The sequence below is a fragment of the Giraffa tippelskirchi genome, chromosome 2, assembly GCF_054371585.1.
Source record: "Giraffa tippelskirchi isolate mGirTip1 chromosome 2, T2T-mGirTip1v1.2.pri, whole genome shotgun sequence".
Classification (NCBI taxonomy): Eukaryota; Metazoa; Chordata; class Mammalia; order Artiodactyla; family Giraffidae; genus Giraffa; species Giraffa tippelskirchi.
The window spans coordinates 167,410,149-167,423,107 of record NC_137276.1 but is presented as its reverse complement, the minus strand read 5'-3'; the positions used below and the strand labels follow the sequence as shown (position 1 = coordinate 167,423,107).

At 49.2% G+C, this 12,959-nt stretch overlaps 1 protein-coding gene across 2 annotated transcripts in view; it reads left to right on the top strand.

Annotated features, from left to right (window-relative positions):
• PDIA5 (protein disulfide isomerase family A member 5) overlaps positions 1 to 12,959 on the top strand; it is a 92,579-nt gene that overhangs the window by 50,926 nt on the left and 28,694 nt on the right. For both annotated transcript variants that reach the window (XM_081538008.1, XM_081538009.1), the window contains 3 exons: positions 884 to 975; positions 1,066 to 1,137; positions 7,651 to 7,787. In XM_081538008.1, the coding sequence (XP_081394134.1) occupies positions 884 to 975; positions 1,066 to 1,137; positions 7,651 to 7,787 (301 nt within the window). The remainder of the gene's footprint in view (positions 1 to 883; positions 976 to 1,065; positions 1,138 to 7,650; positions 7,788 to 12,959) is intronic.

Below are 12,959 nucleotides of genomic sequence, written 5' to 3'. Positions count from 1 at the left end.
CCAGCTTTGTGAGAGTCTTCCTGCATCTAGTCATGCTGTGTTCTCTTGTGATGACAGAGCCAAAGTCCTCTTTCCGGGCACCTGATCCTGCCCTACAGGAAAAAGTTGCTGCTTTGGGAAACGAGTTCCTGGGGACTCATTCTGGGTTGCTCTTAGCATACAGCCTTGTTGTCGGTAACACAGCTACTGAAGTTCCTTTTCCATTCAGGGGTGTTGGCATATGTGGACCCCAGGAACCAGAGTATGTTCAGACTTCAGAGATGATGGTCAGATCAGGCCGTAGGTGATGGTCACCCACAGGTCATCTAACAGGGTCTGGAGGGAGGAGAGTCAGGCAGGTGGGTCGTCCTGAGAACTACACACCCTGTTTGGCCACATGAGCTGTGTAATCTGAGAATGTGGTGCATGAAGCCGGGGTGGACAGACTGAGGTGTCCAGAAAGGTGTCTGAGGACCCCGTGGAGTGACTGAGTGGAGAAAAGTACACCTTTAGTTGACATGGGCAGAGAAAAAGCATAGTATGAACTTGGGAGGCAGTGGCCCTACTCTCGGACCTGGTTAACCTTGGTAACGAGGCCAGGTTTCTTCTTCAGTCCTCAGAACTGTGTTTTGCTCTGGGATGATCCTCCCTGCAGGGCAGGCAGGAGGGAATGCCTGTCTGCGGAGCAACCCTTAGCCCAGATGCCCATCTTTTCCAGAGAGCCCGGGCATCGTTCCCAGCTGGCTTGGCATGCCTTGCTCCCCTCTGTACTGCATGCATCAGTCTCTGAGGCTCAGTCCCCGTCATCTGTTTCTGGTGGGACAGCTGAAAAGACAGTGTGTAGATGAAGTGAAGGGCATCTGCGGGCAGAGAGTGGAGGGGTCTGTTCTCCATTTGCTCCCAGGTGCTGGCCGGGATGAATGTCTACCCCTCGGAATTTGAAAACATCAAGGAGGAATACAGCGTGCGTGGCTACCCCACCATCTGCTATTTCGAGTAAGCCCCCTGCCTCTCCGTGGACACTACTTCCCCCACGATGGCGTCTGCGTCCTGGCTGAGCCCACGGTTTCTCCCCACATTTCACAGGAAAGGACGGTTTCTGTTCCAGTATGACAGCTACGGGTCCACAGCTGAGGACATTGTGGAGTGGCTGAAGAAGTAAGTTGGCGTTTGCCTTGGTGGGGGTACCCAGAGGGAGGGACATCTGCCGGGCCCCAATATTTCCCTGGTCACAGGGCTCTGCCTGGCAGTTGGGAAGAGAATGAGGAAGGAAAGGACCATTTCTTGGTGCCCACACAGCTGATTGTGGGCAGCATCTAGGTGAGGGATCTGTGAGTGGAGGATGTGAAAGTCGGGAGAATTCCGTGTGACTCGCTGTGATGACTGCATTTCAGATAGGTTTTTTTCCCCCCTTACTCTCTACCTGATGGATAGAAGCATTTCTTACCCAAGATGGCAGGTTTGAGAGAGGTTCCGCTGCAGGTCCCTCTGAAAATAGAGTTGTCAGTCGAATGCTTATTTCAAACATAACACTTTGTATTAGGTGCTGTGAAGCTAAGAAGTGTCCTAATGCCTTCGATTTGCAGACTGCTTTGCGGTTCTCCATGCATCCCTGCAGAGCTGCTTCATAGCACCCTGTGATCCTGTTTGTAATGTGATTAGATCCTTACAACCCAAACCACCCCCACCCCTGACCCATGCTAGTCGTATGACTTTTGTGTGATACTTGGACCCTGACTATTGTGTTGGATGGGGAGTCTGTCTCCCCCACCCCTTCTTCATGGCCAGAGTTCTGACTACCCTGCCCCGCCCCAAGCACTCACCTGCTCTGGGCTCTGTCAGTCATCGCCCATATGCAGCTATTTGCACACAGTCCTTGGAATAATAGCAGCATTTTGGGGGCTCCACTTTGTGCCTGACTTTGTTCTAAGCACTTTATGTGGATTCTTATGGAATCCTCAGAACAGGTATTATTATCCTTATTTCATGATTTCATGAAAGAGGTAACTAAGCAGAGTGATGGAGTGGCTCATCCAAGCTCCTGCAGTTGACAGGCAGCAGGGCCAGGCTTGGCCCCTGGCAGCAGCTCCCCGGAGTTCTGGCTGGAACCCCCCCCCTTTTTACCCAACATGGTGGATATTTATTGACATTATTATTGCACAGGCACAGGGTTAAAGAATTAGTTATCCAAAGACATGGAGGTTTAAAATGTGTATTTTCAGAATGCAAAAGAAGGATAAATTTTGTACAAAAACAACCCAGAATCCACAGGAAACAAACTGTTTGATTCTAAAGGCTGAAACTCTCAATCTTCTGTTCCATAAGTTTCCAGGGGCCCAGGAGATAAAACACCACAGCCAAACCATGTTTGCATGTTGTCTTTTATTTCTTGGAAGCATTTTCACATCTCTGTCTCCATCTCTTACCTCAATTCCAGCCCCATTATGCTATACTCATTGTCTTAACCTGGCCTTCACACCCCTGTTTTCCTTTTCATTTGATAATAAGCATGTCCTCTCCTCCAGCCAGACATGTCTCGCTCTGCTTTGGGAGAAGGTTTCAACAAATGGCAATCCCATTTGTCACCAGAGCATAAAATCTGTCCATTTCCCTTCCCCTTCTCTAACCTTTTCTGGTTTCAGAATGCACTCATATCTTCTTGGAAGGATAATGTTTATTACTTACTTTTTTTAGAAAGTGTTCATAACTGCTTGCTTCCCTAGACCAGGAGAGCACGTCAGTGAAGGCTCTGAGACAGGTTATTTTCTCCCCTCGGGAACCCACCGCTCTGTCCCCCACCCCACACACAGCCCCAGCCTGGTTCCTCCACCTTGTCCTTGGCTGGTGCCTCCCCACTTCCCACCTCTCTTCTCCTTGCCCCCCATGGAAGGGAGATCTTGTTAGCAGCTTTTGGTTCACCCTGGGTGTGCAGTCTCCATGCTGAGGTTGATAGGGTAACTCTGGGGAAGGGAAGGCAACCTCTGGGTACCCCTGGGCAGCAGCTCCTCCAAAGGCAGGACCACAGCCCACTCTCCCAGCATGGTGGAGGCAGAGAGGCGCTTCCTGAAGGCTCCCTCGTGGACTGCCTCATCTCATGCCCCAACAAGATCTAGCAGTGCCATTGTGCTTCCAGGTAGCTAATCTTTTTTTTCAAAGTCTTTTCTGATTTTAAGATTATTCAGTGAGGTATGTTATTACTGGAGAACTCAAATATTTAGTTAAAGGGAAAAGTGGTCCCCTTACCCCACTACCCAAGGATAATGTGTTGTGGCATTTGGCATTTCCTTACAAACTTCCCCCAACAGATAGCCAGCTCTGTGTGTGTTTTTCCCTGGTACTAGGTGTTTTAAGTCTTTACCAGGTTTCCCCCACATCCTGCTTCATGGGTTGCAGTGATCCCACCTTTCTTGCTGCCCTGCGCTTCTTCCCTGGGCCTCTCCATTGGCTGCTCATGGCTTATGGCAGCCAAATGTAGAAGGATGAGGAGGGTGGTCCAGCCTTGCTAGTTCTCCAGATGACTCTCAGAAGCCCAGGAGAGAAGGGCCAAATCCTGCCCTGTGACACATGACTCTGGCGAGTGGGCAGAGCAGGGCTTCCCTGTGTCAGAGTGCCCCGGGGCTCTGGGGTGGTTGCAGTGATCCTGGTGGTTGTGCCCTTGTGCTGCTGCATTTCTCATTCCGCTCTCTGCAGATTTCATGCTGCTGAGTTGGGCTTGGCAGGTAGAGTGTTCACAAGTGGCAGTCAGTGTTGACCTGGCTACCCAGTTCTGCCCGTGTATTTTTATACTAAGCAGAAGTGGATTGGAAGCAAACACAAAGTGTTCTTGACTTGTCATGCTTTAAGTTGCCTCTTCTCATCTCTGGCATGTGCACCTCCCTCAGGCAAGGACCTGCTTTGTGTGCATTTTGCAGTCCTGGAGAGCCTGGGAATTAGGGTCACAGGATGGTAAGGGAATGTGAATGTCAGTGAACCTGCCCCCAGCAGTTCCCTTTCGGTGCTGCTTTACCTCTAGGACAGGTGGAGTTACTGATCGTGCTTGAACACCTTAGAGAACAGGGCCTCGGTGTTACCGAGTCTATGCTCGCTCTGCTTGCCCCACAACAGGCCAGTGATTCCGAGAGATGAGGTGTTGAAGCGAGGAAGAAACTTTAATTTGGGAGTCAACTGACCGAGAAGATGGCAGACTAGCACTTCAAAATAACCATCTTGTCAGGGCCTGGTTGCTAGGTTCTTTTATGGATCAGAGATGGGGGGAGGTGAGGAAATAAAGTAATAAGACTGTTCAATCCTTGCAAATGTCCCCTAGAGTGGCAAGCCTCAGGCAGGGAGGGGGAATGTGTTAGTTTCACTTCCTTACAGCCCTTCACAGGAAGTAGGCCATTATGTATGTTTATAATAACAAAAAAGGGTTAAAGTCACTGAAGCAGATCCTGTGTAAATTTAAAATGAACCCTCCGTGGTTACATCAACTCATTTTGAGTGTCCACTCATGTTTGAGTGATTCTTACGATTTAGATTATGAGTGATGTCTAGGAACACTTGGGTAGTACTTTATACGTTTACACAGTATCTCAAGGCCATTGTCTGTCTAGATGTACCTGCAGGGCAGATGAAGAAGGGCCTGTATGTATGCTGATAGATGTTTTAAGTCAGACTGGTTGCCTCAGCCCCTAGAGCTGAAAGGTGGAGGCAACAGGACTCAGAGCCAGGTCTTCTGACTCCTAGTCTGGCTCTTTCTCTCTCATCTGCTGTAGATAGGAGGTTCTTAGTTCTGTTGAGCTGAAGTTTCTTTCTCCGGAGCTTCCACCTGGTGTTGGTTCTCCTTTATGGGGCTGTAGAAAATCAATCTTACTTTCTCTTCCCGCTACAGTGTGAAATGTTTGAAGAAAACTATTATATTCCCCATGTCTCCTCTTCTCCTGGTTAGACACTTGCAGTTCCTTCAACCATTCTTCTCTCGTTCCCGCATTGATTCAAAGAGTGTTTATTGGGTACCTGCTTTGTGGGAGGCACAGGAAGTAGAGAAATGATCTAGAGGGAGCCCCCGTCTTTAAGGGGAGACACAGTAAAGGGCACGATTCAGTCATTGTGCCCTCTTACCGCTGTGCCTAGGTCTGCAAGCCCCTCCAGAAAGCAAACTTCCTGCTGTCTACTGGGTGGAAGAGGGGCAGCCACCTGCCTGCTGGAGATCCCAAGGTCTCCCATTTCTAGCCCTGGACCCCAGCCCCACTTCAAGGGGAGCCTCTGGTCCTCTGGAGCCTTTGCATATTGGGGTAGTTCTTGGGTCCTTCCCCCTCTGAGTACCCAGCACCTCTGGTTTCTGTCCTCTAAGAAAAGCAAAAATTTTTTGCTAAATCAGTTTTCTAGCTTCTAAATTTGCACTGACCTCTTTTTTTCTCTTTGCTTTTGCTCCTGTGAGTTCATTACCTTTTTCTTTTTTAACTCTTGTGATGTTATTTTAGTGGCTTTGGAGTGTGTCCTCCTCCATGTTTAACTAGAAAATTTTCAGGCGCCTTTATTTGCTTGTACTGCCGCTAAGGCATGGCTTCTCCATTCTATGAGTGTACACTTGCTGGATTTTTAAAAATTATTTTAATTGTAGAATAGATTTGATTCACATAATTAAAATAATTTTTTAAAAGATACTTAAAAATTATGCATTGAAGTCTTCCTTTTACCTGTTTCCTCCATCCTATTCTCCCTCCCACCCCCTAGAGGTAACAACTTTAATTAGTTTCCTTATGCAGACACATGCAAATATGAATAAGTATTTTTTATCTCTCTCTATTTTATGCAAAAGTTAGCATATTATGGCCTGTTGTGTCTGACCCTGCTGTCTAAATCAGAGTGTAGGAAGCTTCCTTGTCCCCCTGCACCACACTCAGCCCTCCTTAGTCCCAGTGAACTGCAGTTTACCTAAGCAGTTCATATACCAATTGGCACTGGGTTCGTCCAGTCTGTGCTATGACAAATCATCTCTAATGAATACCTTGGGATGTGTATAATTCTGCATGTGTCCAGGTATATTGGAAAGATAAATTCCCTAAAGTGGAATTGGTGATGGTTTTAGGAATTGGTATCTTGAGTCTGTGTATGGGAGCCAAGGTTTCTTGGTGTTGGGACCACTGAATGGCTGGTGGTGACTCATTCTAAAGCTTGATTTTGCCATCAGCCCCATCTAACATTGGATGTACATGGGCTAAGAGTGGTTTGACCCTCTCCCTGCTACTTCCCATTGCTGTGACCACAAGCAATAGGGCCTAGTCAGGAGCACCAGAGGGGGTTTCTGAAGGTGCTGCCAGACCCAAGCTCTGCCATGGGGTGGGTGGCAGGTTTTCCTGCGTCAGCCACATGTGGGGATGGCAGCTTCCATTGTTTGGGCCACATTGCTCTCATGACTTGTCAACTCTGGCCACTGGAACTTTACACTTTTTCTTTTTTTACTGTAGGCTCTTAAAGGCAGGAAACAATGGTTGTTTTTTCACATTTGTCATCTTATAGGGTTTTTTCCAAAGTAACGATTAAAGTGGCTCTGGCAAAGGTGTTCATAAAGCATCAGGGAGTTTGTGTCACTGGCAGACTTACCCTTGGCTTTGAAACAAGAGAGAGCAGCTATGAGCCTTCCCCACTGTAACAGCTGGTGATGTAAATGTCAGCACACAATGTCCCAGGTGGGGCAGGCTCCAGGGAGGTGGGCCACCAGCCTGAGGTTTTGCAGCTCATGGTAGCAACAGGGATTTGACCTGACCTCTGAGCCTGGCCCTTTCTCCTCGAGCATTCCACCTCTGGAGAACTAGAGAACCTTGTTCTTGGTCTTGAGGAAGGGTTCCTAATGTAGTGTGTGTTCTCATAGTTAGGGAAAATCCCATGGACGGAGGAACCTGCTAGGCTGCAGTTCATGGGGTTGCTAAGAGTCGGACACGACAGAGCGACTTCACTTTCACTTTTCACTTTCATGCATTGGAGAAGGAAATGGCAACCCACTCCGGTGTTCTTGTCTGGAGAATCCCAGGGACGGCGGAGCCTGGTGGGCTGCCTTCTATGGGGTCGCACAGAGTCGGACATGACTGAAGCGACTTAGCAGCAGCAGCAGTAGCAGCAGCCTTGTTCCCCTGGGTCCCACTCTTTCTCATTACGACCCTCCTCCCACACCGGTTAGTGAACACCCCTCAGCCCCCTTTCCACCCCCAGTCCTTCCCTGATATTTGGTCTTTCTCAAGACACCTGGCCTCTCTCTCTCTTCCTCACCCACCACCCCTCCCCTCTTATTCCCTCTGCTTCTCACCCCTCACCCTGTGGACACCACTCAGTACAACAGTTAGCTTTGTCAGAGGTCACTCTTTGCTGCTATAGTTTATTCTTGCCAGTTGGCTAAAGTTTTAGATGCTAACGAATCTCCCCACCCCACTCTGATCCCAGGGAGGAAGTGAGATTTCCTGACCTGCCTAGAGAGCCACAGCTGGAAGCCACTGTTTGCCGGAGGATATCAGCCGAGCACCTCTGGGCTCTGAGGGGATGATGGAGGTGGGCAGGGCCGAGGAGTGCCCCCCTGCCCTGCTCCCCTCGGGGGGTCGCGGGGAGCCCCTGAAGCAGGCCGTGCGAGCCAGTGGGGGTGAGGGCTTCACCGGCCCCGGCGTGTGCTCTGAGCTCTGCCTGTTTTTGGTCTTCCAGTCCGCAGCCGCCACAGCCCCAGGTCCCCGAGACTCCCTGGGCAGATGAGGGCGGCTCCGTTTATCACCTGAGCGATGAAGACTTTGACCAGTTTGTGAAGGAACACTCCTCTGTGCTCGTCATGTTCCACGCCCCATGTGAGTGGAACCTTGCTCCTCCCCGCCACAGCCTCCCTCCCTCGGCTCAGAGTGGACACCTCTCTGAGTCTTTAGCTGTTTACCTAGAGCAACGGTCATCCCTCAGCTTGCAGGTGGGGACACTGAGGCCCTGAGAGAGCTGTATCTTGTCCAGTAGTTGAAAGGGCACAATGAAGCCAGGGCTGGAGCCTCAGACCCCACAGCGCCTAGAACCCCTTCTTTCTGCTTCACCTGATGTCCGTCATGGCCTGCAGTGGCCATCGTGGATCAAGGGAAGAAAAACATGTGAATCCTGTAATATGTGTTTGCAATATTGACTGAAAGCCCTGTAGCTCAGGATTTTTCTAGGCCAGTGTCCTCCCCATTCCCATGAAGGATGGAAATGGATTGTAATTCCTTTCTAAGAGGGAGAAGGCTGCTTCTGGAAAGGTGAGCAAGGGATGACAACCCCTGGCCACAGAGTTCCTGGGAGCAGTTTCTGGGAAAAGCGGGCCCATCCTAATGGGTGATGAAGCTGGGTCCCCAGCACCCTGGGACAGGGTACATGTGTGGGGTGCTCTTCTCTTATAGCTTCTTGCCAGCTCTTTGGCCCAGTGATGGTGGGTAAGGGATTGTGGAAGAGGAGAAGAGGCAAAAATAACTTCTTCACAGATCAGTGTCATAATTGTCAGTCCACAGAGGCATCTTTAGTGAGAGATTACTTTATAAATTGTCTTAGTCATAGAGATCTTTCTGCTGTTGATTGTGATTTGCTCTATGGTGACAAAGTGGCTGCCCACAGGGCCATCTCCTTCTGTCTCACCCACAGTGCTGCAAAGCAAATATGATTAGCTCCACTTTACAGACCAGTAGACAGTTGTGTGGAGAAATGGCACTGCTCTTTGAGTTCTATACCGCTGAGCCCTGGCCTTCCCACACTCTGTTTCTCTGCAGTATCACAGGGGTTTGGTTAATTAACAGTTGTTCATAAGTAGACCACTCCTGGGGATTTGCCCAAGTCCATCTTATAAGTGCCAAATTCTGAAGAGAATCCAAAGGAAAATTGTTGGCCTTTCTCCTGAAAAATGACCCCCAAAAAACCCTTAAAAAAAAACAACCCAAATTTCAAAGGTCCTCTGATTAAGGGCAGTGACAGAGAGGGCCCTAGGAGCATGTCACCCCAGCCCTGCCAAGGCTCAGTCCCTGTGGCTGGAGGAACCCTGATGAATGAACATCCGCCAGGTAGCACCGCAGCCCTCTCGCTGCTGAGATACGCTCTCCTGGCCAGTCTCAGATTTGCTAATGAAAGCAAGTCTCAGGGGAAGTCAGGCTGAACTCACCCTGCCCAAGTTCCTGCCCCAGCGATAGAGGCAGAACCCGGGCTCACTGTTTTCAGTTTCTTCCTGGGAACTTCACCCTGCGTGTCGGTGCTTCCAGTCTGTGTCGAGAGAGCCCTTTGGCTCCTGGAAGATTACAGAGTAGTTTGAACAGTGCTTTATGCATCACAGCGTGAAGAGTATGTGTCCCCTTTGATGAATTCTAGCAACATGTACCTGATAGATTGGAATTGTTTAATAATTGTTTATTAGTTGTTGTTCAGTCCGTAAATCACGTCCGACTCTTTGCAACCCCCTGAATTGCAGCCCACTGGGTTCCCTCTATCCGTGGACTTTTTCAAGCAAGAATACTGGAGTGTGTTGCCATTTCCTCCTCCAGGGGATCTTCCCAACCCAGGGATCTAACCCACATCTCCTGCATTGGCAGGTGGTTTCTTTACTGCTGAGCCACTAGGGAAACCCAATTGTTTATTAAGCCCCCCCCCCCTTTTTTTGTTTATAGAACCCTGGTTGCAAACTAGGAAAATTTTTGTCTGTATTCTTTCTTGTACTCGTAGGTTGTAAGGAATTCATTGTAGTAGTGGATGCTGGCAGGGTCTGGGCCCCAGAGCCTGGCTGTCGAGTTCTTCCCTGCCCTCTCCCCTTGCAGTACTCCCACCTGGCTCCCTGAACCAGAGTGATCATCACTTCCCCATCTGTGTCACCTATGGGCATAGAGTAAGGGCTTAATGAATGAGAAAATGAACAAATGAGGTTGTTGAAAACTAAATTAGAAAAGGAGAACTAGAAACCAGATGGCAGCCTTTTGTTTCCCCATTAGTCATTGTGAATGAGTATTATGAATACCAGCCCTGTTGAGGCTGTTCCAGTTTCAAACTTAACAAATGAATACAGCTGAGATTTTGCTTGTTCAGCTCAGTTCAGTCACTCAGTCGTGTCCGACTCTTTGTGACCCCATGGACTGCAGCACACTAGGTTTTCCTGTCCATCTCCAACTCCCGGAGTTTATTCAAACTCATATGCATTGAGTCAGTGATGCCATCCAACCATCTCATCCTCTGTTATCCCCTTCTTCCACCTTCAGTCTTTCCTAGCATCAGGTCTTTTCAAATGAGTCAGCTCTTCACATCAGGTGGCCAAAGAATTGGAGTTTCGCTTGTTAAGTGTCTGCAGATCACGGACCCTGCATTCTCGGACAAGGTGTTTGCTGCGCACGTCGCACGTGTGCGTGTGCGCGTGTGCGTGTGCGTGTGCGTGTGCGTGTGCGTGTGCGTGTGCGTGTGCGTGTGCGTGTGCGTGTGCGTGTGTGTGTGTGTGTGTGTGTGTGTGTGTGTGTTTCTGCTGGACTATCAGAGTGACAGGGTCAGGGCAAAAGCCTGAGGTGAAGCTCCCTGAGGAACTGCCCGTTTAGATTCCCATCTGGTGGGTGTGGCTCCACATTAAATAGTCTCTCTACACAGTCCTCCTTCTCTATCTAGGTGCCTGGGCTTTAGAAGGGATGGAATGCACACAATTTAGAGAGGAGTATGAGCCCAGGAGGTTAACAGACAGCAGGGTCCCTTAGCTGCCTAGCTGTGTATCATATACTGGAGTGCTCCCGTGAACCCACCCTGATCAGGAGACCACTTCTGTGGTGTTTGAGGGACCTAGAAAAAAGGACAAATGTCAGGAGGCCAGAGATTGCACTGCTGGCTCAAGGTTCCCAAGCAAATATTAAATAAAATGTGAGTTCTGGAAATCACAGTGTTACAGGTGCCAATCCCAGACCAGATAGGGAGTGGTTAAGAAACAGACCATTTTGGAGACCTAGGAACACTAGTTTGGATCTATCAACGTAGAAGACTGTGGATTCTACTCAGGATTGTCACATAAGCTTGGTTTGTTTCTTGGTATAGGATTGCCAGGTTGATGGATTAGTGTGTCTTTCTTTTATCAAAGGTGAGTTGCTATTTTCCCAAGTGCAGTTGGGAGAACCGGGCAGGGTGGAGCCACCCCGAGGGGAACACCTCCCTTGTGACTGTGAGTCTGGCCTGGTTCTGTCTAGAGGGTGCTACTTGTTTTTCAATCAGCAGTTTTGTTGAAACTATAAAAACAAAAACAAGGCAAACTTTCAAATCTACAAGGGTTAGAATTAGAGAAAGGAAAGCTAGTTAAAATACTGAGCAACTGCATGAAGATTTTAAAAGATCCCCACAGACTGAAATAGTGGAAGTCAAATTATAAAGCTGAATTTATCTTTATGATTTTCTGCTAATTAAAAAGGGAGTGTGTATATGTTTTATAAAGGGTTAATATAGGGAAGTACAGAGAAGAAGATTAACCTTGTTCCTGGTACAGATTCCCAGGAAGAGCCATGGTCCCTCTTTGCCGTGTTATTTCTGTACAGAGGAAGTGCTCAATGTTAGTTTCTGTTGGAGTCCCACTTGCCTGGAACCTTCATCAAGTGCCTGTAGAACTGCACTCCTGGGTTCTTGGCAGGAGAGGCGCCTGGTATTATCAAACCCCTCCATGGACCCCCTGCTTCTTGACCCTCTTTTCCAGCTTTCCTGCCACTCAATTCCCATCTCAGCCTTTTCCTCTGTCTCCCTCCCAGCTGGAGTCCTGGAGAAATCCCACACAGATTCTTCTGCAGCTTGTACCCCCAATGTCCGAGTTGTCATTGAACAAATAAACTCAGCCTGGCCCCATTCACACCAAAGGAACAGGGGGTGCTGAGATTCACAAGCAGGTGTGCCCCCAGAGCCCACTGTCCAGGTCCTGGGCCACCTGCAAGGAACAGTGTGTTGCAAGCAGTGGGTTCCTAGAGGGGTCGTGCACCGTGCGGGGCAAGGACAGAGCCCAGTCCCCTCTGCTGTCCATAGGGCCCTTGACATGGGGCTCTGAGTGGCTGGGGGGAGGTCACAGCCCCAGGCCCGGTCCCCTGATCCGCAGAGCAGTAAATAGTATCTGAAGAGGGCGAGGTAACAGGACCCCAGCAGCCAGCGCTCTGGTGCCTTTTGTTTCTTTCTGCAGCATTCTGAATGAGAAAAGTCACTGCACGTTGTCCCTCACCTCTCTTCACCGTTTGTTTTGCTGCTGTAATGTCTACCAGCTCCTCCCTCTCCGTGTGCCTGCAGCCCTGCATTAGGCCAGGGAAGGACATGCTGCTGTAATGACCCCCACCCTCCGGAGTGACTGTCATTCATATGGGGAGATAGGAGGAACAAAGTGGGGCTCCAAGGAGGGGGGCCCTGAGGAGCAGCCTGTCTCTGCCACGGGGGTGCTGGGGCCTGAGGAGAAGCTGCTGGGGAATCAGAGCACCCTGGCCGCCCCTTCCCCGGGGACATGGCGACTCGCCCACAGCTCTGCCCCATTTCTTGGCAGCAGGCCGCCCAGGATGAGAGGTTTTCTTTGCCATAACTCCTGGAGGCCGCCCAGGATGAGAGGTTTTCTTTGCCATAACTCCCGGCAGCAGGTGTGTGCCAGAGATTCTGGGCCCGGCCTGCCTTCAGGAGCTGGGCTGCCTGTCTGGATTCAGCATCAGAACCCTGTCAGACTCCAGAATTTCTGCTTCTTACTTCATTTATGTCTACGCCAAGTAATGTGTGATCCCTGGGACAGTACAGAGAAATAGAAACAATTAAGGAAAAAAACTATGTATAATCCCATTGTTCAGAAGCAGCCACTTTTTTTCTTTTTGTCATCGTTCTTTCTAGTTGCTTTTTCTTTTTTATTTTTCCCTTGTTTTCAACTTAAAAAAAAAAAATTAACATAAACGTTAAATTGACTTTTTTTTCCTAATGTATGTGGATTTGTGTAACCATCTTGCCATAAAACTCCTTTGTGCTATCCCTCTTTATTTTTTAATGGCACAAAT